Raw genomic sequence first — 27,171 nt, forward strand, 5'->3', positions numbered from 1 at the left:
TGAAGATCAAGACTATGTAGCTGCTGAGGAGGATGTCAGCTCCAAGAAAAGGGTTGTCAAGAAAGAGTTTGGCACAGCTGCATCTACAAAGCCTGGTATGCATAAGAAGGCTCCTGCAAAGAGAGTGCCCACTTCAAAAGCCAGGGTCTCAACTCTTGAAACTTACAAATCAACTGTTAAAGAGGTTGCTTGTGAGGGCGAGAAGAGAAAGGAAAGGGTCAAGAAGACCATGGCCAAAGTCATTGGGAGATCCTCTATGATGGAAGACCCAGCTGAGGATGAAGAAGAAGAGGAAGCTGAGGATGCTGCACCAGCACCCAAGACACAAAAGCTGATGGGGGATGCCATCAAGTCCGGGGCTGCCCCTTCTAAGCCCAAGATAGCCCCCAAAGATTCTGCTCCAGCTCCCAAGACTGCACCAAAGAGGAGCACAAGCAATATACCAGCTGCTGAGAAGAACAAGGCCCTAGTGACTGAGACTGAAGTTGAAGAAGAAGAAGATGATGATGAAGCCCAAGTGCTTGGGAAGCTTAAGCCCAAGATCCCTGACCATGATGACAATCATCCAGTGGCAGAAAATATGAAGATCAGAAAGGATGCAGGCCTCAGACTATGGAGACAATCTGATCCATATGATGTGAGGATAAGGACTGCTGTGGATTATAGGTTTCACACCAAGGAGCAACATGACTTCTATGAGACTATTCTGCTAGATAAGAAGCCAATTGTCTGTGATATGAAGTGGGTTGATTGGAAACACATCGACAACAATGAAGACCACTTTCCAGGAGTGCATGAGAGCTTCAGACTATGTGTAGTAGACAAATTTGTGGGTCAGAAGTTGACCAAGTGGAATGACGAGCTCATTATGTAATTCTACTACACAGCTCATTTCTATCATGATGGTAGAATTATCTGGATGTCTGAAGGTACCAGGTACCAATCGACAGTTGCTGAGTGGGCCAAGCTGATCAATGCCCCTGCAGAGCATGAGGATGATATAGATGTATATGCCAAGAAGAAGAAAGATCACAACTCCATGGCTAACATGTATAAGGAGATTCCTGATAAAGCCTTGGAAACTCACAAGATGGGCTCTGTATAATATCTATTGTCTGGTCTGACCACACAACACTATCTTGAGGCATACCTTGCTGCCCAAGTCAGGCGATCATAGGATGATCAGAGGCCACTCCATAAACTTGCTGCAGTTGTTTGATGTGCCCCAAAAGTTCAAAGTGGTGAGTCTGATTGTTGAGACAATCAAGAGGACAGCTGCAGATCAGAAGAGATCTTGTGGGTATGATCCACACATCCAGATGGGCACATGCACATACTTATTAGACAAGAAACATCTTCCCTTGAGGCCTGATTTTGAGGACAACACAGTTGTCATGGATGCTGAAGATCCTACTTTTGTAGAGGTTCAAGAGAAGAGGGAGAAAGCTAAAGTTGAGAAGGCAACAAAGATGCCAAGTGCTGAAGAGGCTTCTCAAGTGTTTCTCAAGTCAAAACAAGATCAACTTGGATAGCTGACTCAATCTACCTTGAGGATTGAGAAGGGTTTGGCCGCACTAACTCAGAACCAAGAAAGCCTGGAAAGGATCATTGAAACAAAATTCTATGATCTTAACTTGAAGGTGACTGAGATGTAGACATTAGTTGAGCAACTCTAGGAAGAAGTTGAGGAGAGGAAAGGGCATGCTACCACAAATGCCTTTCAGAGAGTGCCTAGGGGACAGAGATCTGCTGCAGTGCTAGTGACTGACACGAGAGCTACTACATCAGCACCTGCAGCCACAGCATCAATAGCACCTCCAGTTGCCACTCCACCAGCTCCAATAACTTCAACTGATGCATTCGTCCTTGGAGTCCTCTCAACGCCTCCTCCCGAAGATCAAGCCGAGAGAGACGCATAGCACTATGCATTTTCGAGCTTTTTGGTAACTTGTTGCCAAAGGGGGAGAAAGTGTATAGATCATAGGCTGAGAGAGAGAGAGAGAGCTTGCTTCCTTTTGCTATCTCTTTTGCTTCTTGGTTGATACTTATTTTTGTGATTGCTTGGATCATACTTTGTGTGTGTGAGATACTTCTTTGATCATGTGTTCGATCATATCATACTTTAATGCTTGTGCTTGAATGATGCTATTATTTATCTCTCATGTATGATCATTTACTTTGTCTTGGTGATGAGTGCATATTTCATATTCTATCATTTTTAGCGCTCCACCAAGATGTATGTGACATGGAAGAGTAACCCACGATCCTAATCGACTGTGCATTTGCATTCAAAAGCAAATCTTAAATAATGCACAAATTTAGGGGGAGCTCTTGCTTATCACATACTTCTCAAAGTGACGATGTATTTCAATCTTATTATCATTTGTCGAAGCTTTGACCTATATGTTGTCATCAATTACCAAAAAGGGGGAGATTGAAAGTGCAACTATCCCCGGGTGGTTTTGGTAATTCCTAACAACATATAGCTCATTGAACTAATGCTCCTTCAAGATGATCATTTCAGCAAGTTCAATGACTGACATGGCATGGACTAGGAATGTGGACCCCTCAAAATGCTAAGGACACATATTGGCAAAAACTCAAGACTCTACATTTTCATTTTAGTGATCCAAGATCACATTGAGTCCATAGGAAAAGCCAATACTATTAAAAGGGGATGAGGTGTTTCTTAATGGCTTGCTTGCTCAAAATGCTTAGTGATATGCTCCAAAGGCCCTCAACCACTTTCTCATATCCACATATGTCCCAAACCAAAAGTCAAACTCGGCCCCATCGATTTGATCTATCCCGCGCCACTGAGTTCATTTGACATAGCCATAGCCAGAAACCCTAATCAGTTCGGTCTCACCGATAGGGATCTCGGTCTCACCGAGATGGGATTGCAAACTCTCTGTTTCCCTTCGTAACGTTTCGGTCTAACCGAGATGAGCGATCGGTCCCACCGAATTCGCAATGCAAACTCTCTGTTTCCTTTTCGTAACGTTTCGGTCTCACCGAAATGAGCGATCGGTCCCACCAAGTTTGCTTGACCAACTCTCCGTTTGCCTATTACAGAAATCGGTCTCACCGAGATTACGTTATGCCCCAACCCTAATGAAATCGGTCCCACCGAAAAGCCTAACGTTCACATTTTGAACTGAATCGGTCTGACCGAGTTTGAGTATTCGGTCTCACCGAATTTGGTAAATTGTGTGTGATGGTTAGATTTTGTGTGGAGGCTATATATACCCCTCCACCCTTCCTCCATTCATGAAGAGAGCCATCAGAACGTGCCTACACTTCCAGCATACATTTTCTGAGAGAGAACCACCTACTCATGTGTTGAGACCAAGATATTCCAATCCAACCACAAGAATCTTGATCTCTAGCCTTCCCAAAGTTGCTTTCCACTCAAATCATCTTTCCACCAAATCCAAATCTGTGAAAGAGAGTTGAGTGTTGGGGAGACTATCATTTGAAGCACAAGAACAAGGAGTTCATCATCAACACACCATCTATTACCTTTTGGAGAGCGGTGTCTCCTAGATTGGTTAAGTGTCACTTGGGAGCCTCCGTCAAGATTGTGGAGTTGAACCAAGGAGTTTGTAAGGGCAAGGAGATCGCCTACTTCATGAAGATCTACCCAAGTGAGGCAAGTCCTTTGTGGGCGATGGCCATGGTAGAATAGACAAGGTTGCTTCTTCGTGGGTGGAGCCCTCCGTGGACTCGCGCAACCGTTACCCTTCGTGGGTAAGTCTCCATCAACGTGGATGTACGATAGCACCACCTATCGGAACCACGCCAAAATCTCTGTGTCTACATTGTGTTTGCTCCCTCCAAACTCCTCCCCTTTACCTTCATATGCAATGATTTACATTCCGCTGCTATACTCTTAGATTTGCACGTGTAGGTTGATTGCTTGACTTGTGTTAAGTTGCTAAAATCTGCCAAGACTTAAAATTGGGAAAAGGCTAGATTTTTATTTGGTCAAGTAGTCTAATCACCCCCCCCCCCATCTAGACATACTTTTGATCCTACAATTGACTTTCAGTCTATTGAGGCTCTTTGTGTGACTTTTAGTCTGTTCTTGAAGGAAGGATCCCGACTGTTGTCATGGGGGTCGTTTCCTCCTCTTCTTCTCGCGATATACCTTGGTAACGCACGAGAGAAGGGGGGGAACTGACCATCACCGATGGTCGAAATACCAGTGATCGAGTGTCCACCATACACGGTCGAAATATCTGAAAGGAAGAATATCGACTGTTGTCGTGGTGGTCATTTCCTCCTCTTCTCCTCATGATAGACCTCGGTAATGCATGAGGGAAGGCGGGATGCGACCATCACTGACGGTAGATATATCAAAGGGGAAGAACCCTGACTGTTGTTGTGGGGGGTGCTTCTCTTTATTTCCCGTGTGCTAGACATTTTGGTGTACTGCACTCGGGAAAGAAGGAAGGAGTGACCATCACCGACGGTCAAGAAATCAGAGAGGGGGTACCCACAATACACACCACGAGAGATGTGAGTTTTCCAACGAAGACTCAACAGATCGAAAGTCAATTTGTGTTGAATAATGATATGTATGTTGAGTTTCTAGTATTTTCTATCAAATTTCAATCTTTAAATTATGAACATGATACGTCTTCAACGTATCTATAATTTATGAAGCTTCTTCCGTCTATTTTTTTAGTTTGTGGACTGGTTTTGTTCCCCTTTTTTCATCCTTTTTCTTTTTTCTCAAATGTGTGAAAATTTTCTAATGTTGTCATTTATCCAAATTCATAATTTTTTAAATATTTGTGAAACTTCAAAACATTTTTTTACAAAACCCCATGATTTTGTTTCCAATCTATGAACATTTTTTTATCCATGAACTTTTTCAAATGCATTAATGTTGTTGAAATACACAAGCTTTTAAAAAAAATTAAGATTATTTTCAAAATCTTGTGAGCCATGTTCCAAAATTGATGAACTTTTTTCCTTTTTTATTTTACATTATTTCATTTTAATTTCATGACCTTTTCATTTTTGAATTCATGACCGTTTTCCAAATTCGCAAACTTTTTTAAAAAAAATACGTGATTTTTTTAAAATTCGTGAATGTTTTCTGAGCTTTGCAAACTTTTTAAAAATGCATGATTTTTCTTTTTAAAGTCATGAACTTTTTCAAATTCAAGAACATTTTTAAAAAATACTGAACTTTTTCAACTCTTGAATTTTTTCTCAAATGCATGAACCTTTTTTGAATTCCTAATTTTTTTTATAGAGTCAATTTTCTAGGTCAATGGGCTGAGAGGTCAACTAGTCAGTATTGAAAAAATGAACTAGTTAGTGGTCACTTTAGAGGGACGAGTTCGCCGATTAAACTGACACCAAGCGGAGGGCGTGTTTGTTTGCCCATACGCTTGCTCGCGTGAGCGCTCGTTTTTTTACCTGGTGCAGTAGGCGTTGAGGAGGAGCACTCTTGTCAGGGTCTATATGTGACGTCACCAGGAAAGAGCATATGCATTTGTTCTGTGACTTTGGTCATGGGCTGATGATCGGACACCAATTTGCATATTTGTATAAATAAAATCTTTATCTAGTTTTCTAAAGAGGGGTAAAACACTTATGTTCATGTAGGATCAGAAACTGACTACTACAACAGTAAATAACTTAAAGAAACAACTAGGCAAAAGTGTAGAGATAAATCTATCGGAACCGGAGATAGAAAATTCTAAACTGAATGTACAACGAGTAAGAGATAAACCAGTTGTAAACATGGGAGCATGCAAGCATGCTAGAGATAAATCCATCCATGGTGAACAACACAGAGGAAAATACGTTGCAGTTTCGAAGAACTGAACACATAGAAAAATATAGAGGGAGACATTCTCGACAAAAGACAAATAACTGAATGTACAACAAGTAAGAGATAAACTAGTGGTGCTCGATGGCGGCAGATATTTGTTTGACCAGCTCACACTTCTGGCAAAGTGTTATGTCTGGTTGAAAGAACTTGTGATTGAAGATAGAAGCAAATCTCTTTCCATCCTATTCTCCATGACCTAAAGTCCATTGGACTCCGGTCAATTAACTCTCGGTAGATTCTTCAAGGCAATCTCCAAATTTTCACATACTCGTCCTTGGAGATCCACGATGAATCTTGGATGCTTTGGACCGATGCCTTACCGTCTAGTGGATGCACAGTCCACAAGAATAATAGCCACAAGTATCATTTCAATCTAGTTCCATGTGATGCTCAATCAATTATTAGATTTCAAGCCTTGGGATTTCTATCTAGGATTCTGTCAGTTTTTCTTGGAGAGTGCATTGTTCATACAAACTCATGTCAAATCAAATGGAGCATCCAACTGTTACATGTTGGGGTGGGTAGGATATTTATATTCGGAGCAATCAAGATGTGTGAAATAACCAATAGGGGCACTGGGCACCTTATGGGCAACATAAACATGGCATAACGGTCGGATTTCAATATTAGCCCACGACTTACTTGAGGTACAAGTCAAGTTGACTCAACTACCGGTGATTCTTTCTCTAAGTCTAGAAGAACATCATCTCGGACTCGGAGAATAACTACTCTACCCGTAGATATCTCTCTCAAGAGACTAGTATAGGATCTACTCTTTAGGTGCGATTGTAGGATTAACCCCAAATTTCATATTTAGACAATCCGAAATTTTGTGAATCTTTTTTACAACATACTTGCGGGATATGTCTAAAGCTTCGAAAACATCATCTCAAAACTCAATCTACAGTTAGAGATTTTAAAAAGACAAATTTGATTGTGAATAATGTCAGCTTTGGGTAAATAGTATCTGACACTATTCACATCCGATTTTGTGTCTTTTTGGTTCTCATAGTGTATTTCGAATTAGGAGCTTAAACTTTTGAGCTTGTACATCAAACATGGATGTGTGTCCACAAGTATTTTTAGAATTTTTGAACATAGTGTATTTTGGTTCTCATAGTGTAGTTCGAATTAGGAGCTTAAACTTTTGAATTTTTGAATACTTTGATTTTTCAAAGAAAATTTGACCGATTCTTGCAAAAACTTTCCAAATTTCAAAATGGCTGGGCTAAATTGGTTGAAAATTTCCCGATTGATCATTTAGGACTGAACCCACATGCCATAATTCTCCTTAACCGACTAATCAGAACAAATTTGTGTTTTTTGTTACCGATTAGACCTGAAGTTGTGGTTTTCTATTAAAAATCCTCGGAGTTGTGGTTTTGTGTTACCTCGACTCCAAAAGATGTGTATTTATGCAATTTCCTCAAAAATAAAATACTTTACGACATTTTCCAAGACGGCACTACTGGTTTGAACACTTGCTTTGAGCAGTCCACGGTTGCGATCTGCTACTACTTACACTAGCTGAATGCCCGTGCGTTGCCACGGATCAACAAAAAATAAATAATCAAATAGTCGTTCTAAGTAAAGTGTGCGTCAAAATGACAAGACGTGATTTCAATTCCAACAAATCAATATCTCTCCCACTTCTTTCTTCCTAGGCAATCATTGTATCTCTTTAACCTATCCTTCCTTACATCGTTTCTTTCACCTTGATTACCCTTCCTTTTCCTTCAGCTTTTTTCACACTGCCGTGAGCAAGCCCCTCTTCAAAATCTTGTATTTTCATTGATGATACTATCGACAAAATATTATTTTGATCTATTTTTTGGTGGTCAATTAGTTGAATGGAAACTTAAGAAGTACCTCACAACTAACTGAAAAGAAACATGAACTCCGATGAGTATAAAAACAAAAGAACAAAAAAATTCTGAAAAAATAGACTCCCATTTTACAGCATATACCATTCACAAACCCAAAGAAAAAGACTTGCAAACGAGGTATATTTAATTCAAAACAACTGACCTTTAGGTCACTCTCATTAAAAGTTATTTATGTATCCGCCAAATGACTGGGAGGAGCATCTTGTGTTAAAGCACTTCTCTGTGCAGGGGCAGCAGCTTGAGTTCAAGGTTGCCCTCTACCTCCTTAAAAGGAACTCCTGACCTCCTTGAGAATAGAAAGAAGCTCTACGTGCACCTTGCCTTCATCATGGTCAAATACAAACTAACAATTTAGAGCCATGATGTCTGCAATAGTTAGTTTGATCTCTTACAGGCCAAAAATCATATGAATTGATCGACTTAAAGTTTCAAGATTACCTTGAGCCTTAGATATTCTTTCTGATTTTGTATAGTTGCATGTCAAAGCTCCAAGCATGCTTGAAAACTGAGAGCGATGTGATAAGTTATGACTGACAGGAACATTAAGTAGCACAACCAACACGAAAACTACGACGACATACTACCATCACATGAAATATGTAAATGTGTGTGTGCACTATTTAGGTTCTCAACACTATCTCTCATGCTCTTCCCGTTTCGTTTCTCCTATCCAAGTGTCTCATGGCCAATCTAACAAAAAAAAACAGCTTTCCACATAGATGTGGCCTTGATCAGTGACCCAACGGAAGCGGACATCAACCTTCAGGAAGTACTCGTCAAGCTCACCAAATGCCGGCTCACCGCAGAAGTAGTTCTGCAGACATGAAGACTTCAAAAAAAATTAATGTCTTAAAAAATTAAAAGAAGCTACACATATAAAAGTGTAAAAAGGTATAATTGGGGACAAAATTGTGGAATAGCTCTGATGAATGCATAAAAGGCAGTACAGTACCAAAATAAATTAGTCTATGTGCCACTTTGATTATCAGAGAAGTTTAAATGCTCTTAATGTACCCTTGAAGAGAATAATCAAATCCTGAGAAAAATAAAATTATTATCAGCATAAGCAACATACAAGATGTGTAGAAAGCAAATAGCAATGGCCATTTTGACAGGAATCAAAATATGACACAATTCAATGTGCAGGCAACATGATACTAATTTATACACACGCACTTGTCATGCCCTTAGCAGGAACCATTTGAAAAAAAGTAATCAATATTGGTATACATATACTTGTCTTGGACACAAACCGAAACCTACATGCAGCTGAAATCATGCATCAAACCTGAACGTACAAAATACATCTACATTTGCTGAAGGTTGATAATTTTACAGTTTGATAGCCATCTGCAACCATGCATCAAACCTGAGCTTGCCAATTCCTCATGGAGAGAGCAGCAATGCCGGCTGAAAGAATAACCACGACAATGGCATCACCTGCTGCTGCAGGCTTTGAGATTCTGTCAAGGTAGCCTGGCGATCGACACGCTCGAATCCGATTCAAGACCAAGATGCGGCTCCTGGCCCTCCTTGCCACTGCCGTGATTGTTCTCGGGCTCACTACTCTCAACATCCTGTTCACGCTGCTCAGCAGGTTGAGATGGGGTGTCCAAATCCTCACTGATCTCTTCGCCATTGCTGATACCTGGAGCTGCTTCTGATGCTCTAACATCAAGCTCATCTACTGCCTTGGAGTAGTCTGATGCATCAGATTCTTCTACCACTGCAGCAACACCCTCTGATTCTGCAATCGAGCCAGAAACTGCATCCTGGATATTCAAGTGCTCCTCCAAGGCACTGGCACTACCAGGAGCTTCTTCTGACATTACAACATCAAGCTCATCTACTACCATGTCGTAGTAGCCTGATGCATCAGATTTTCTCCCACTCCGGCATCATCAACTGGTTCTTCTTCCACCACAACATCACCTTCCGGCTCTGCAGCAGCACGCACGCGGAAGCAGCAGACATGAACATAACGAAAACAAGGGGAAGTAGGAACCTCAACGCGGATCCCTTCTTCACTGGAGCTCGCACCCCAAGCTCCGGCTCCGGTGTCAGTGCACGAGCTCGCGGAGGAGTCGCCCTAGGCTCCGGTGTAGAGACGCGAGCCGGCTCTGGCTTCACCGCAGCAACCTCCGATGACAGCAGAGGGGGCCACAGCGAACAGACGCGGGCTCTGGCGCCAGGACGGAAGCCTCAGCAGCCTCAGATGGAGCGATGAGAGCTGACTGCTCCCCTGGCAGGTGATTTTGCTGTGGTTGCTCTTGTTCCTCCTTCGTACGTGAGGTCGTCCTCCGTGGTGGCAGTGGCGTCGGTTTCGTCGCTCCTCTCGGAGGCGGAGGCGAAGCCGTCCTCGAGGCGCCTGACGCCAGCGCCGAGGGGGTCAGGCTTGTAATGGAGGAACCGCGGCCTCGGCAAGGTGTAGTTGGTCTTGGGGTTGTACAGGGTCGCCCGTGATGGCAGGAGGGGGTCGTCGGCACTGAGGTCGGGCTTCTCCGGCGCGTACTCCACCTCCACCTGCAATAAGCCATGTCGTTAGGACTTAGGAGCAGATTACAGGGAGGTGGAACTGGAGCTCTCCTGGGGGTGGGGGTCGGGTTCAGGGCGGGCGCTCTCCTCGCAGGCCCCGCCAGCGCCGGCATTGGCGCCCGCAGCCCTGCCCTTCCTGTCCCTGCGGCAGTGTCGACGGCGGGGTGGCCGCGTCCGGTGTTCCCACGGCTTGGGGCTCGCCGCATCCGCCACAGCAGCGACGGCGGTGAGGGTTGGCGGTGGGCATGATCGTCATCAGCAGAAGCGAGCGAGGCGACCCCCTCCTCCTCGGCGCCTCCGCTGCGCTCCTTCCTCTCTGTGTCCGCGACGATTTTTGGCAGGAGAGAGACGAGATCGTGAGCGAGGGGTTGGGGAGAGGTGGGGGCGGGACGTGTTTGTGGGCGGCAGTTTATTCTTTTTTAGCGACGATGGGGTGGGAGCGTGGGCTGATTTTCCGGGTTTCTCGTGCGTGCGGGATCGAGCGATTTTTTTATCGCGTGTCGATGGGGTGGGGGTGCTGGAGGTCGAACCATCACGACGTTCGATCCCCCTTTAATAGTAGAGATATACAATGGGATGGGGCGTCATTTACCATCCATTTTATTTGTACACGTCGGTTTAGGACCATGCACGCCTGACGACATTGAAAGTCTTGTTTCTGCCCATGGCAGCGCACACAGAAGAGGATCTCACCGACGGTCACAAGGTTCATCACAGTCTGGACACATGGCAAGGCTGCATATGGTCTGACAACTGCCTCCTCAAGATCTTCCCGGCCGGCGATTTGGGGATGGAGTCGACGAACACCACCTTGCGGACCTTCTTGTACGGCGCCACCTGCTTCGCCACGTGCTCCATGACCTGCGCCTCCGTGACCTTGCTCCCGGGCTGCCTCACCACGAGCGCCATGGGTATCTCTCCCGCCTCTTCGTGAGGATACCTGCAAATCCAGTGAAGCCGTCAGTACTGCAGGAGCTGGCATCGTTTACATGTTCATCGTATAGCATCACTCCAACCAAGGGTACAAAGCCCCTTGTCTCTATTTGCATACAAGCAAAGTACATCTCACAGCTATGTAGGCAGTTTTTTTTTTCATTTCAAGCGTGCTCCTGTAATCCTGATTTGTAATCTGCCATGTTACTGTAAAATTCAAGACATGTTGCATCGGAGAAAGCGGACAGCAAGTTCGATTCAGAGTACGAACGAGATTTCTCGAGATTATTACGTATTTTAGTGGGGGTAATAACTTACGGCATAACTGCAGCATCCATAATTTCCGGCAACGATTGCAGGACAAGCTCCAGCTCTGCAGGCGCGACCTGCAACATTCAGTTATCCAGCTAAGCATCATAACCATGCAAGCCAACTTGGCATATACTCCCTCCATTCCTAAATATAAGTCCTTCTAGAGATCTCAGTATGGACTACATATGGATGTATGTAGACATAGTTTAGAGTATAGATTCACTCATTTTGCTCTATATGTGGTCCATATTGTAATCTCTAAAAAGACCTATATTTAGAAACTGAGGGAGTATACCGGAGTACTACCAAACACGTTGTTCAGGAGTTGATAAGAGCAGACCTGATAGGCCTTGTACTTGATGAGCTCCTTGAGCCTATCAACCACGAACAGAAACCCATCCTCATCAATGTAGCAAAGGTCGCCGGTCTTGAGCCAGCCTTCCGAATCGAACGCGGCCGTGTTCGCCTCGTCGTCGCCGACGTAACCTGCACAGACACAAAAACCATAAGTAATCTCAGCGCAAAGTCACAACAATCTGCGCGCCTGAAATAACCAACTGAGGGCGATGTGTGTTGCAGGACAATATGATGTTCGTGAGTTCACCTGTCATGATGGAAGGACCTCTCACGCACAGCTCCCCTTTCCGCCCGACCGGCAAGGGCTCGCCGGTGACGATGTCGACGATCTTCACCTCGACGTTGTGGGAGATACGGCCGGCAGAGCCTACGCGGGAGCACTCGTCCCGGTCGATCATCAAGGATATGCCTCCGGCCTCCGTCGAGCCATAACCCTGAAGCGGATAAGTCACTAGATTTTATAATGTTCACTGAAAATTTCCGCTGATGGCTCTTTTAACTACGATCAGCTTGAAACGCATGAAAAAACGTCAAGGTCGATCATCAAGGATATGCCTCCGGCCTCCGTCGAGCCATAACCCTGAAGCGGATAAGTCACTAGATTTTATAATGTTCACTGAAAATTTCCGCTGATGGGCCTCCGTCGAGCCATAACCCTGAAGCGGATTTACGCCACAAGGTTTTAGGAAACGTACTGAAAAATCTCCGTCGACAGAAATGACTCGTTTAACTACGATCAGCTTGAAACGCATGAAAAACCGTCAAAGAATTACGATCGTCGACATACATACTCCTCAACTACTCCTGAATAAACCCAACGAGATTCAGATCTACCAGATCCGGATCCGACAGACCACTTATTACTTGCCAGGTTCCCAGCGACACCAAACCCTTGCCGATGCAGCACATGGGCAATTGCAGGTGAGTGAGTGATGTGCAAGTAACGCAATTGTCGGCGGTTAAAAGCGGCCGAGATCATGACCTAGTCGGCTGGCGCGCGTCGGAGATTTTGTGCGATCTCAGTCCCATCACATGGTTTGTGATCCACCATCGATCCCGGCTATTGATTGCTGAAGCAACATCATTGCAGGAGAGGCAGGAACCGTAAACTTGGGTACTCCCATGTCCTGCGGCGACATGGCAGGCAGGCATACGAGCCACGATAGATGTGCCTCAAGAACAAGGTTGGAATCATGCGTTTAATTCTGTTGGGTACGTACTAGTACTGTGTTTCTGTGCTTGGTTTAAAGGATCCAAGGCTGATCGACAGTGGATACCGTGGTTCCAGACTTTTGGTTTCTGAAATATTTCGGGCAACATTGAACACTGACATTTCCGCTACTGCTGTTTTCGACTTGATCAATGACCAAATGTCCACGTCAACTTGACTGAATTTCAATCAAAAATTCAAATAACTCGATTATAGTTTGACTATGGCGCGAAATATGGGTACTTGTCGTAGCTCGTTTCCGGCTCTCTATATGTCATTCCTTGTACCTTCTTGTGTGTGTCGAGGGCTACATGTTGTAGCCGATTTGTTGTATATCGATCTTGTTTGTGAAAATGAAAATGGTCCGGGCCGACTTTTGCCTGCCGTAGCAGCTTAAAAAAGCCGATGGCCCCAACTTGTTGTTACTTAAGATTATCATGTTAGGCTAGTACTGTTGATGTATGCTCATCTTTCATGCCACATTTCTTTTGTGAAGGATGTCCTAAATAAATTCAATTGAAAAAAATAAGTTGTTATGTCAATATTGTCTAATTTTGAAACCTCAATTCCCGCCCCATAGCCATACCCGACCTACCTACGCTCGACGTGCCTAGCCATCACCTTTGAGATCTCCACGGTGGATCAGCCTCGAGATATTTCCCTCTTGAGTCTCGCCGCCACCAGCCGGGTTGACCACATCTCCTGCTCGGGCTATGTCTAATCCGATCAGGGGTCAAAACAAAAAGGCCCCTCCCCACTCGCACTTGTCTAACCTAGAACTCCCCTTCGCATGAGACTGCTCGCTCCTGGCTCGGCCTCAGGCCAGATGCTGCTCTCCAAATCATATTTTCAAGGAACTGATAAATCACTAAACCGTGTCGACGGGCCATGGCTTGAGCGGTGGTAAGGCTCTAGCGGAGAGGTGGCTTGAGATAAACCAAAACTCACAGTTTCATCGCCCGCGTTTTCGATGTGAGATTTGATTCGGTTTATCTTTTAAGAAGTTTGGAGAGAAAACACCGCTACTATATTAAGCACATTTCTCTTCCCAACATGAAAGCTGCACTTTTGGTGAAAATCGCCACATATTTTCTTACAACATATTTTATGTAATTTACGTATACGCGTGTGAGTGGTAATTATCCATATATACTACTAGTGTGAGGCCGGTCAAGGTCAAGCAAAAATATTGCGGAAGTATTACTAATATTTTATTACTTTTATATCTCCACAAAAAACGGTTACTTTTTTTGCGGGGTTTACAAGTCGGTTGGATTTACAAGTGGGGCATATTGTTATAATTTAACTAATAAAATATGTATAGTGTGCTGTAAAAATATATGGTTATGAACTTCATTTGATGACAAATTTTGAAATATATTTTTTGAAAAATATAATGATATATTTTTAGTCAATTGATTGAAGACCTAAAAATCCGCACCCGATTTATAAACCCGATGAAAAGAGTATCCCATATATGCGTCCCGTTGGAGTACCTGAAAAGGCTAGTCATCACGGTGATTGGCAAAAACAAAAGGTAAAAACTACAGTCATCACGGTATTCCCCAACGTTCTTCTGGAATCTCGATGCCTCTGTATGGTACAGTGTTTTCAATTGCGTAGATCGCCAGCTACTCTCCTTTTCTTCCATTACTATGGTCCCTACTCCCTAAATCTAAATGGGCCTTGCTTGAACCTTGAAGAAAAAACTGAAGTAGAAGCACTCTCTAAACTGAAGCACACTCATTAAAAAGAATAATAATGTACTCCGAAAGTCATTCTAACAAAGGAAGCAAATGCTCCAAGGAGAAATGGATACATGTTCGTCATTGTTCCGTTCGACGCAATTCGTGGGTTCAGTTTTACAGGTGGTTGTTTTTTCCAAATAAAAAGTTGTGCTGACTTTTTGTGTGTGATGTCGTACGGGTGGATTAGTCTTGGTTTTGGCTGTCCCGTCCACATCCCCAACCGTCACATTAGTTGTTTTCTGACACTACAAGTGGAGCATTGTGAGTACAATTAGGGTCAGCAGCATCACAATTTTGTACAGTATCTTACTTAGCGTCCACCGATGTCACGATCGAAAATAGTCGTACCTTTTGTTCGGGGTATAATCAAGTTATGGTGTTATTTCTTATGTCGCAGCTTTAATCATGTACGTAATTTATAGCCACTGTCCCATGAAGACCAATAGGGCGGCTCATTTGCTTGCTACTAAAGTGGCTCATCCACAAGACATTGTGTTTCTTTTTCTGCAGGGGAAACGTATTGAACGCTGAGCACCTGATTTCCCGTTCATGTAATAGCGGATGACCGTATCTCTATTTACCAACATAACATAATCCCCCGTAAAGGCTTTCCGTAAAAAAAATATAACTTTGAAACAATCACCATTGCAACAACAAAAACATACGTAGGCAATCCAAACAAAAATGCCTACCGCTTGATTGGAAGCCATCTACTTTGCCAACCTCCCTAAACTTAAGAATTTCTGGCAAGTTTTGGAGTTGAAGGCTACCTCACTTTTGGACACCAATCAAGCACATTCATATTTGTTGATTGGGTTGTTCATTTACTCGCATCTTCCCTTTCTCTCATTTCATCCTACCTGATGAATCGATCCTAAAATATCACATTCAGCGGCGGAATCTGCAGATGGGAATATATATGGCAGTTTTGCTTTATCCGTAATGGTGGAAGGGCCTTCGGTTAGTTGTTTAAAACAACATTATATTGCCACACAAATAGTTTCACTAGTACAACTTTTCTTTAACTTAGTGTCAGACGTGTCTGGACAGTCTAACATAGTTGGTGGGGACATTGAATGTGCAATGTTACTACAACATTTTTTTAAGATGGCCTATTATTATGGTGTTTCTCAATTGATATATCTATATTTTTCTTGTTTCACCAATTCTTTCGATATGTTTTCTCTGTCCTATGGCACTAGCTTGTTGAGATTCATGCCGAAGAAAGTCGGTCATGTATAGTTCACTCGAAAAATCAAACCCTCTTTAGTAGTGCTCGGTAATTTGGACCTCTACATCATTTTCTGAATCCAATTTGTCTCATATTCAAATAGAGCATGCTAAACATGCAACGATTTTTTAATGGTTCTTGAAACTAGCTGGGACATTGTTATCTTCACCAAAACTTATAAACAATTTATTGTTCTAGACCCAGGGGACGACATTTCTCTACTGCAGTATACCTGCTGCTTGCGAATTTGTTCTTTATACGATGCGTTTGTCGACCCCGTTTATGTTAGACAAAGGTATCAATGAACATTATTGTACTTCCTTTGTAAAGAAATACAAGATCGTTTAGATCACTACTTTAATGATTTATAAACACTCTTATATTTCTTTATAAAGAGAGTACGATGCGTTTCGAGTATTGATCCATGTAATTTGGCCTTATGAAGATTTCTTCCGAGACTTGTCACATCCATTTTGATCCCCTTTGGACCTCTATAGCACTTTCTGAATCCAATTTCCCACATATTCAAACAGAGCACGCTACGCACGCAGCTATTTTTCTAATGGTTCTTGAAACTGGCTGGCACATTATTTCACCAAAACTCTTTTTTGCAGGTTTATTTCACCAAAACTTATCAACCATTTATCGTTCTAGACCCAGCAGACAACGACATCTCTCTATCTTCCAAGTGCAGTGTACCTGCTGCTTGCGATTTTGTTCTTTATACGATGCGTTTGTCGATCCCGTTTATGTTAGACAAAGGAAACAACATACGCATAATTTTAGAACCGGAAAATATCAGTGCGCATTGGGTGTACTTCCTTTTGGACTGTATACAAGTACTTTTCTTTTAACTGTATATATGTGTATACTTGTTTTTTGAACTTTGTGCTTTCTGTTGACATTGTATGTTTTGAGGTTGCTTACTACATACTCCCTCCGTTCCAAATTACTCGTAGCAGAAATGGATGTATATAGAATTGAAATACATCTAGATACATTCATACTTAGGACAAGTAATTGGGAACGGAGGGAGTACATTGTACTGCTTTCTGTTAGTGATGAAAAAGCATAAACGTTTTCTTCGGAAAAAGAAAAGAAAAGTATAAACATTTCGAATAGAAGAAACGACATATACTGTAGATGTGGAAACACTAACCATGCACAGATCCACGTGAGGGAAGCGCCGGCGGAACTGCTCCGCCACCGACGTCGGCAGAGGGGCGCCGCCGCAGACCACCCGCACCAGACTCGTCAGCCGGCATCGGTCCTTCGTCATCCCCAGCACCACGGGAGGCGCCACCGTCATCTCCGTGACCTCCCACCGCTGCGCCGCCTCCAGCATCCCCCTTAACCCCGCCCGGGTGGCCGCGTCCGTCATCACGACGGTGGTAAGCCCCTGCGCCAGCCCGTTCAGCGCGAAGAAGAAACCCATGGAGTGGAACATGGGAGCGCCCATCAGAGTCCTCTCGTTGACCTTCCGCGGCCTCACGTGCCGGGCATGGAACCCCGCCGCCTGCGCGATGAAGCTCCGGTGCGGCAGCGCCGCCGCCTTCACCCGCCCTGTCGTGCCGGAGGAGTACTGGATCGTCGCCGTCGCCGACTGGCACACTGCTCCGGTGTCAAGTGGCGCCGGGTCGTTCTCCCCTTGGTCGCTGTGCAGGAGGGAGCGGAAGTGCGGGGAGTCGAGGAGGATGGTGGGGAGGCCGGCGGGGAGCTTGGCGGCGGTGGAGGAGACGGCGAAGGCGACGGACGCGCCGGACAGGGCGACGAGGCGCGCGACCTCGCCGGCGGTGAGGGCCGGGTTGGCCGGGGACACGACGACGCCGACGGCGAGGAGCGCGAAGTAGAGCACGGGCACGTCGAGGCGCGCGGGGGCGAGGACGAAGGCCACGTCGCCGCGGCCGAGCGGGACCGCGCGCGATCGCAGGGCGCCCACGAGCGCGCGCACCTGGGACAGGAACGCCGGGTAGGAGACGGCCTCGCCGGTGGCGGCGTCGAGGAGCGCGGGGTGCGCGGGGAGAGGGGACGGCAGCAGCGACAGCGCGAAGGCCGGGAATGTGAGCGGGGCGTCCGCCGGCGGCAGCGGCAGCGGCGGGCGGAGGCTGACGAAGGACCTGGTGGTTGCGCGGTAGCCGGTGCGGGCGTCGATGGCGCCGCTGCGTTCGGCGAGGGCGCTGGACATTTTCAACGGGGAAACTCGTGGTCGCGCGTGGGGTGAAGTGAGGAGCTGGGAGGCGCGGAGGTGGCGGGGGAGGGACGCTGTGGCATTTGACAGGGAAGCCTGCGGCAATGGATTTGAGCAGCGGTGGTTGACAAGGACCAGTAATCAATCGGGCAGGCTAGTAGACAAGTCACGCGGCAGTGGTAGCAGAGCAGGCATATGTGTCATCTAGCCCTCTCGATTCTCGATGCTTGTCACGTGCACAAAATATGCATTACCCCTTCGGTCTAAAGTGCGTCTCCCAGACCGACCCTCAAATCTGCCGTGACCGTCCGGACTATACGATTCGTATGGAGTTAATTGCATGGAAGTACCATACTTGGGGCAGCTATAACGAGTTAGTATCACTATTTAGATTTTTTGCAAGTCATTATCATGTTTGAGGCTAGTCGTTGCAATACGGGCTAAGCCGCGTATAACTCTGTATTGACGCTGTATCTGACAACCCGGCCCCATCAGTCAGTTGACCAGCCGCCGAACCGGCTCGGTCGGTCTACCTGGTCGAACCCAACTCCCTCAAACCCAACTCACTCACTCCCCACGAACCCTAGCCCTCGCCCTGCTCGAGCTCTCACCCGCCGATTCGCCGCCGACCGCCGCGCATTCCCCCGCCGCCACCGCGCCATGGTCCACGAGGATGAGAGCAGCGACGACTACTCCAGCCTGCAGTATATGAACTCCTCCGACGACGACATCATGTTGTACCGGGTTAGTGGTTTAGCTAGGGTTAGGGTTAGTGTTCCTGCTTTGGGGATTTGATCTTTGATTTGGGGGGTTTTGGTTCATTTTGCTACTACAGATCCTTGCCAGCATTGAAGACCAAGACTACATGGCATTGAGACTGAAACCATTGTTCCCTGCCAGCACCATGGGCTGCCATGTGAGAGGCGTGTAGCCTTTGAGGGATTTGACACGGGCAATAGGTTCTTAGCCTGTCCTCTGAAAGTAAAATTCTGCACTTTCTATGTTCTGTTTATTAAAATGAGTTGGTAGTAGCCCCACAGTATTTTTAATTAGTAGTAGTTTGGTCCAAGTTAGATTATCTTTTTGTGATTGCCATTCTTTATCCAATTACTAGTACTGATGCACTGATGCTGGTCATTGGAGTAGGCATATGTTAATTTAATATGTGGCCAAGAGCTTAGTTTCGAGTGCACAACATTGTTTAAGCTTTGATCCTGATAGTTTAGTGCTTTATGAGTGCTTTATAGTTGATGTACTTTTTGTTATGATTAAATAATGTGGCAATGTGATTTGGTTGCCGTGCACATGTTGTGTTGTTCTTCAGTTAGTTAGTTCTGTTGTTCTTTAGTTCTTTACTTAAGATCATATTCTTTAATTGTAATATTTAGTGTAGTTGTGATGTTCTTTACAATCAAATCCTTTAACAAATATAGGTGCTGAATATATTGCAGGAAGGTCAGAACTGTGGCTCTGTTGAATGGGTTGACCCAGAGTGGCCTCCTACAGTGCAGAATGCATTGTTGAAGCTATGGGAAATGTATCAAGATAGTAGGAGTGATAGGAGGAAGGATAACCTGGAGAGTTCACTCACTATTCACAATTTGACAGAAGAAAAATATAAACTGAAGGCCAACTATGACAAATTAGTTGAAGATGTTCATCAACTTTTGAATGCCCAAGAGGATAGGGTGCTGGATTTCAGATATTTGCAGTCTAAGATGGAGAGTGCAGAGGAGAGGAAAGCTGAGGTTACCAACTCAGTTGTCTCAGATATGAAGACTGAGATGGAGAAGAAAGTGTTGGGGAACGTAGTAATTTCAAAAGAATTCCTACGCACACGCAAGACCATGGTGATGCATAGCAACGAGAGGGGAGAGTGTGATCTACGTACCCTTGTAGATCGACAGCGGAAGCGTTAGCACAACGCGGCTGATGTAGTCGTACGTCTTCACGGCCCGACCGATCAAGCACCAAAACTACGGCACCTCCGAGTTCTAGCACACGTTCAGCTCGATGACGATTCCCGGACTCCGATCCAGCAAAGTGTCGGGGAAGAGTTCCGTCAGCACGACGGCGTGGTGACGATCTTGATGTTCTACCGTCGCAGGGCTTCGCGTAAGCACCGCTACAATATTATCGAGGATTATGCTGGAAGGGGGCACCGCACACGGCTAAGAATATGATCACGTGGATCAACTTGTGTGTCTAGGGGTGCCCCCTGCCCCCGTATATAAAGGAGCAGGGGGAGGTGCGGCTGGCCAGGAGGAGGGCGCGCCAGGAGGAGTCCTACTCCCACCGGGAGTAGGATTCCCCCCTTTCCTAGTTGGAATAGGATTCAGGAGGGGGAAAGAGGAGAGAGAGAAGGAAGGGGGCGCCGTCCCCCTCTCCTTGTCCTATTAGGACTAGGGGGAGGGGCGCGCGGCCCAGCCCTGGCCACCTCTCCTCTCTTCCACTAAAGCCCACTAAGGCCCATATACCTCCCGGGGGGTTCCGGTAACCTTCCGGTACTCCGGTAAAATCCCGATTTCACCCGGAACACTTTCGATATCCAAATATAGGCTTCCAATATATCAATCTTTATGTCTCGACCATTTTGAGACTCCTCGTCATGTCCCCGATCTCATGCGGGACTCCGAACTCCTTCGGTACATCAAGACTCATAAACTCATAATATAACTGTCATTGAAACCTTAAGCGTGCGGACCCTACGGGTTCGAGAACAATGTAGACATGACCGAGACACGTCTCCAGTCAATAACCAATAGAGGAACCTGGATGCTCATATTGGCTCCCACATATTCTACGAAGATCTTTATCGGTTAGACCGCATAACAACATACGTTGTTTCCTTTGTCATCGGTATGTTACTTGCCCGAGATTCGATCGTCGGTATCTTAATACCTAGTTCAATCTCGTTACCGGCAAGTCTCTTTACTCGTTCCGTAATACATCGTCTCACAACTAACTCATTAGTTGCAATGCTTGCAAGGCTTATGTGATGTGCATTACCGAGAGGGCCCAGAGATACCTTTCCGACAATCGGAGTGACAAATCCTAATCTCGAAATACGCCAACCCAACATGTACCTTTGGAGACACCTATAGAGCTCCTTTATAATCACCCAGTTACGTTGTGACGTTTGGTAGCACACAAAGTGTTCCTCCGGCAAACGGGAGTTGCATAATCTCATAGTCATAGGAACATGTATAAGTCATGAAGAAAGCAATAGCAACATACTAAACGATCGGGTGCTAAGCTAATGGAATGGGTCATGTCAATCACATCATTCTCCTAATGATGTGATCCCGTTAATCAAATAACAACTCTTTTGTTTATGGTTAGGAAACATAACCATCTTCGATTAACGAGCTAGTCAAGTAGAGGCATACTAGTGACACTCTGTTTGTCTATGTATTCACACATGTATTATGTTTCTGGTTAATACAATTCTAGCATGAATAATAAACATTTATCATGATATAAGGAAATAAATAATAACTTTATTATTGCCTCTAGGGCATATTTCCTTCAGTCTCCCACTTGCACTAGAGTCAATAATCTAGTTCACATCGCCATGTGATTCAACACTAAGAGTTCACATCACCATGTGATTAACACCCATAGTTCACATCGTCATGTGACCTATACCCAAAGGGTTTACTAGAGTCAATAATCTAGTTCACATCATTTATGTGATTAACACCCAAAGAGTACTAAGGTGTGATCATGTTTTGCTTGTGAGATAATTTTAGTCAACGGGTCTGTCACATACAGATCCGTAAGTATTTTGCGAATTCTATGTCTACAATGCTCTGCACGGAGCTACTCTAGCTAATTGCTCCCACTTTCAATATGTATCTAGATCGAGACTTAGAGTCATCCAGATCTGTGTCAAAACTTGCATCGACGTAACTTTTACGACGAACCTTTTGTCACCTCCATAATCGAGAAATATTTTCTTATTCCACTAAGGATAATTTTGACCAATGTCCAGTGATCTACTCTTAGATCACTATTGTACTCCCTTGCTTAACACACTGTAGGGTATACAATAGATCTGGTACACATCATGGCATACTTTATAGAACCTATGGTTGAGGCATAGGGAATGACTTTCATTCTCTTTCTATCTTCTGCCGTGGTCGGGCTTTGAGTCTTACTCAATTTCATACCTTGTAAGACAGCCAAGAACTCTTTCTTTGACTGTTCCATTTTTGAACTACTTCAAAATATTGTCAAGGTATGTGCTCATTGAAGAAACTTATCAAGCGTCTTGATCTATCTCTATAGATTTTGATGCTTAATATGTAAGCAGCTTCACCGAGGTCTTTCTTTGAAAAACTTCTTTAAAAACACTCCTTTATGCTTTGCAGAATAATTCTACATTATTTCCGATCAACAATATATCATTCACATATACTTATCAGAAATGCTGTAGTGCTCCCACTCACTTTCTTGTAAATACAGGCTTCACCGCAAGTTTGTATAAAACTATATGCTTTGATCATTCTATCAAAGCGTTTATTCCAACTCCGAGAGGCTTGCACCAGTCTAAATGGATCGCTGGAGCTTGCACACTTTGTTAGCTCCTTTTGGATCGACAAAACCTTCCGGCTGCATCATATACAACTCTTCTTCCAGAAATCCATTCAGGAATGCAGTTTTGACATCCATTTGCTGGATTTCATAAAATGCGGCAATTGCTAACATGATTCGGACAGACTTAAGTATAGATATGAGTGAGAAACTCTCATCATAGTCAACACCTTGAACTTGTCGAAAACCTTTTTGCGACAATTCTAGCTTTGTAGATAGTAACACTACTATCAGCGTCCGTCTTCCTCTTGAAGATCCATTTTATCTCAATGGCTCGCCGATCATTGGGCAAGTCAATCAAAGTCCATACTTTGTTCTCATACATGGATCTCATCTCAGATTTCATGGCCTCAAGCCATTTCGCGGAATCTAGGCTCATCATCGCTTCCTCATAGTTCGCAAGTTCGTCATGGTCTAGTAACATGACTTCCAGAACAGGATTACCGTACCACTTTGGTGCGGATCTCACTCTGGTTTACCTACGAGATTCGGTATTAACTTGATCTGAAGTTACATGATCATCATCATTAGTCTTCCTCACTAATTGGTGTAGTAGTCACAGGAACAGATTTCTTGTGATGAACTACTTTTCAATAAGGGAGAAGGTACAATTACCTTATCAAGTTCTACTTTCCTCCCACTCACTTCTTTCAAGAGAAACTCCTTCTCTAGAAAGGATCCATTCTTAGCAACGAATGTCTTGCCTTCGGATCTGTGATAGAAGGTGTACCCAATAGTCTCCTTTGGGTATCCTATGAAGACATATTTCTCCGATTTGGGTTTGAGCTTATCAGGATGAAACTTTTTCATATAAGTATCACAATCCCAAACTTTAAGAAACGACAACTTTGGTTTCTTGCCAAACCACAGTTCGGATTGTGTCGTCTCAACGGACTTAGATGGTGCCCTTTTAAACGTGAATGCATCTGTCTTTAATGCATAACCCCAAAACGATAGTGGTAGATCGGTAAGAGACATCATAGATCGCACCATATCTAATAAAGTACGGTTATGATGTTCGGACACACCATTATGCTATGGTGTTCCAGGTGGCGTGAGTAGTGAAACTATTTCACATTGTTTTAACTGAAGGCCAGACTCGTAACTCAAATATTTTACCTCTGCGATCATATCGTAGAAACTTTTATTTTCTTGTTACGATGATTCTCCACTTCACTCTGAAATTCTTTGAACTTTTCAAATATTTCAGACTTGTGTTTCATTAAGTAGATATACCCTTATCTGCTCAAATCATCTGTGAAGGTCAGAAAATAATGATACCCGCCACGAGCCTTAACACTCATCGGATCTCATACATCAGTATGTATTATTTCCAATAAGTCAGTTGCTCGCTCCATAGTTCCGGAGAACGGCGTTTTAGTCATCTTGCCCATGAGGCATGGTTCGCAAGCATCAACTGATTCATAATCAAGTGATTTCAAAAACCCATTAGCATGGAGTTTCTTCATGCGCTTTACACCAATATGACCTAAACGGCAGTGCCACAAATAAGTTGCACTATCATTATTAAATTTGCATCTTTTGGTTTCAATATTATGATTATGTGTATCACTACGATCGAGATTCAACGAACTATTTTCATTGGGTGTGTAACCATATAAGGTTTTATTCGTGTAAACAGAACAACAATTTATTCTCTTACTTAAATGAATAACCGTATTACAATAAACATGATCAAATCATATTCATGCTCAACGCAAACACCAAATAACACTTATTCAGGTTCAACACTAATCCCGAAAGTATAGGGAGTGTGCGATGATGATCATATCAATCTTGGAACCACTTCCAACACACATCGTCACTTCACCCTTAACTAGTCTCTGTTTATTCTGCAACTCCCGTTTCGAGTTACTAATCTTAGCAACTGAACTAGTATCAAATACTGAGGGGTTGTTATAAACACTAGTAAAGTACACATCAATAACATGTATATCAAATATACTTATGTTCACTTTGTCATCCTTCTTATCTGCCAATCACTTGGGGTAGTTCCGCTTCCAGTGACCAGTCCCTTTGCAGTAGAAACACTTAGTCTCAGGCTTAGGACCAGACTTGGGCTTCTTCACTTGAGCAGCAACTTGCTTGCTGTTCTTCTTGAAGTTCCCCTTCTTCCCTCTGCCCTTTTCTTGAAACTAGTGGTCTTGTCTACCATCAACACTTGATGTTTTTTTCGATTTCTACCTTCGTCAATTTCCGCATTACGAAGAGCTTGGGAATCGTTTCCGTTATCCCTTGCATATCATAGTTCATCACGAAGTTCTACTAACTTGGTGATGGTGACTAGAGAATTCTGTCAATCACTATCTTATCTGGAAGATTAACTCCCACTTGATTCAAGCGATTGTAGTACTCAGACAATCTGAGCACATGCTCACTAGTTGAGCGATTCTCCTCCATCTTTTAGCTATAGAACTTGTGGAGACTTCATATCTCTCAACTCGGGTATTTGCTTGAAATATTAACTTCAACTCCTGGAACATCTCATATGCTCCATGACGTTCAAAACGTCTTAGAAGTCTCGATTCTAAGACATTAAGAATGGTGCACTAAACTATCAAGTAGTCATCATATTGAGCTAGCCAAACGTTCATAACGTCTGCATCTGCTCCTGCAATAGGTCCGTCACCTAGCGGTGCATCAAGGACATAATTCTTCTGTGCAGCAATGAGGATAAACCTCAGATCACGGATCCAATCTGCATCATTGCTACTAACATCTTTCAACACAATTTTCTCTAGGAACATATCAAAATAAACACAGGGAAGCAACAACGCGAGCTATTGATCTACAACATAATTTGCAAAATACTACCAGAACTAAGTTCATGATAAATTTAAGTTCAGTTAATCATATTACTTAAGAACTCCCACTTAGATAGACATCCCTCTAATCCTCTAAGTGATTACGCGATCCAAATCAACTAAACCATGTCCGATCATCACGTGAGATGGAGTAGTTTCATTGGTGAACATCGCTATGTTGATCATATCTGCTATATGATTCACGCTCGACCTTTCGGTCTCCGTGTTCCGAGGCCATATCTGTATATGCTTGGCTCGTCAAGTATAACCTGAGTATTCTGCGTGTGCAACTGTTTTGCACCCGTTGTATTTGAACGTAGAGCCTATCACACCCGATCATCACGTGGTGTCTCAGCACGAAGAACTTTCGCAATGGTGCATACTCAGGGAGAACACTTCTTGATAATTAGTGAGAGATCATCTTATAATGCTACCGTCAATCAAAGCAAGATAAGATGCATAAAAGATAAACATCACATGCAATCAATATAAGTGATATGATATGGCCACCATCATCTTGTGCTTGTGATCTCCATCTTCGAAGCACCGTCATGATCACCATCGTCACCGGCGCGAAACCTTGATCTCCATCGTAGCATCATTGTCGTCTCGCCAATCATATGCTTCCACGACTATCGCTACCGCTTAGTGATAAAGTAAAGCATTACAGCGCGATTGCATTGCATACAATAAAGCGACAACCATATGGCTCCTGCCAGTTGCCGATAACTCGGTTACAAAACATGATCATCTCATACAATAAAATTTAGCATCATGTCTTGACCATATCACATCACAACATGCCCTGCAAAAACAAGTTAGACGTCATCTACTTTGTTGTTGCAAGTTTTACATGGCTGCTACGGGCTTAAGCAAGAACCAATCTTACCTACGCATCAAAACCACAACGATAGTTTGTCAAGTTGGTGCTATTTTAACCTTCGCAAGGACCGGGCGTAGCCACACTCGGTTCAACTAAAGTTGGAGAAACTGTCACCCGCTAGCCACCTTTGTGCAAAGCACGTCGGGAGAACCGGTCTCGCGTAAGCGTACGCGTAATGTCGGTCCGGGCCGCTTCGTCCAACAATACCGCCGAACCAAAGTATGACATGCTGGTAAGCAATATGACTTATATCGCCCACAACTCACTTGTGTTCTACTCGTGCATATAACATCAACACATAAAACCTAGGCTCGGATGCCACTGTTGGGGAACGTAGTAATTTCAAAAAAATTCCTACACACACGCAAGATCATGGTGATGCATAGCAACGAGAGGGGAGAGTGTGGTCTACGTACCCTTGTAGATCGACAGCGGAAGCGTTAGCACAACGCAGTTGATGTAGTCGTACGTCTTCATGGCCCGACCGATCAAGCACCGAAACTACGACACCTCCGAGTTCTAGCACACGTTCAGCTCGATGACGATCCCCGGACTCCGATCCAGCAAAGTGTCGGGGAAGAGTTCCGTCAGCACGACGGCGTGGTGACGATCTTGA

The 27,171-nt window shown here is 44.2% G+C and overlaps 1 protein-coding gene and 1 pseudogene across 1 annotated transcript; both read right to left on the reverse strand.

Moving 5' to 3' along the window:
* Positions 1 to 8,844: 8,844 nt before the first annotated feature.
* LOC119283634 lies at positions 8,845 to 10,272 on the reverse strand (annotated as a pseudogene).
* Positions 10,273 to 10,837: 565 nt separating this feature from the next.
* LOC119286669 (4-coumarate--CoA ligase-like 7) lies at positions 10,838 to 18,366 on the reverse strand. Its single transcript, XM_037566092.1, has 5 exons — positions 17,223 to 18,366; positions 12,122 to 12,308; positions 11,858 to 12,003; positions 11,524 to 11,591; positions 10,838 to 11,212 (listed from the first exon to the last, which is right to left on the reverse strand). The coding sequence occupies exons 1-5, from the start codon at positions 18,246 to 18,248 to the stop codon at positions 10,984 to 10,986; spliced, it is 1,656 nt and encodes a 551-aa protein (XP_037421989.1). The 5' UTR covers positions 18,249 to 18,366; the 3' UTR covers positions 10,838 to 10,983.
* Positions 18,367 to 27,171: the final 8,805 nt, after the last annotated feature.

The sequence above is a fragment of the Triticum dicoccoides genome, chromosome 4A (genome assembly GCF_002162155.2).
Source record: "Triticum dicoccoides isolate Atlit2015 ecotype Zavitan chromosome 4A, WEW_v2.0, whole genome shotgun sequence".
NCBI classification, from domain to species: Eukaryota; Viridiplantae; Streptophyta; class Magnoliopsida; order Poales; family Poaceae; genus Triticum; species Triticum dicoccoides.

Coding starts and splice junctions, on each gene's coding strand:
- LOC119286669 (XM_037566092.1), bottom strand. CDS start 18,248: ATGTCCAGCGCCCTCGCCGAACGCAGCGGCGCCATCGACGCCCGCACC. Junction 11,592..11,857: donor TCAAGTACAAGGCCTATCAG/GTCTGCTCTTAT, acceptor TGAATGTTGCAG/GTCGCGCCTGCAGAGCTGGA. Junction 11,213..11,523: donor ATGGATGCTGCAGTTATGCC/GTAAGTTATTAC, acceptor CTGGATTTGCAG/GTATCCTCACGAAGAGGCGG.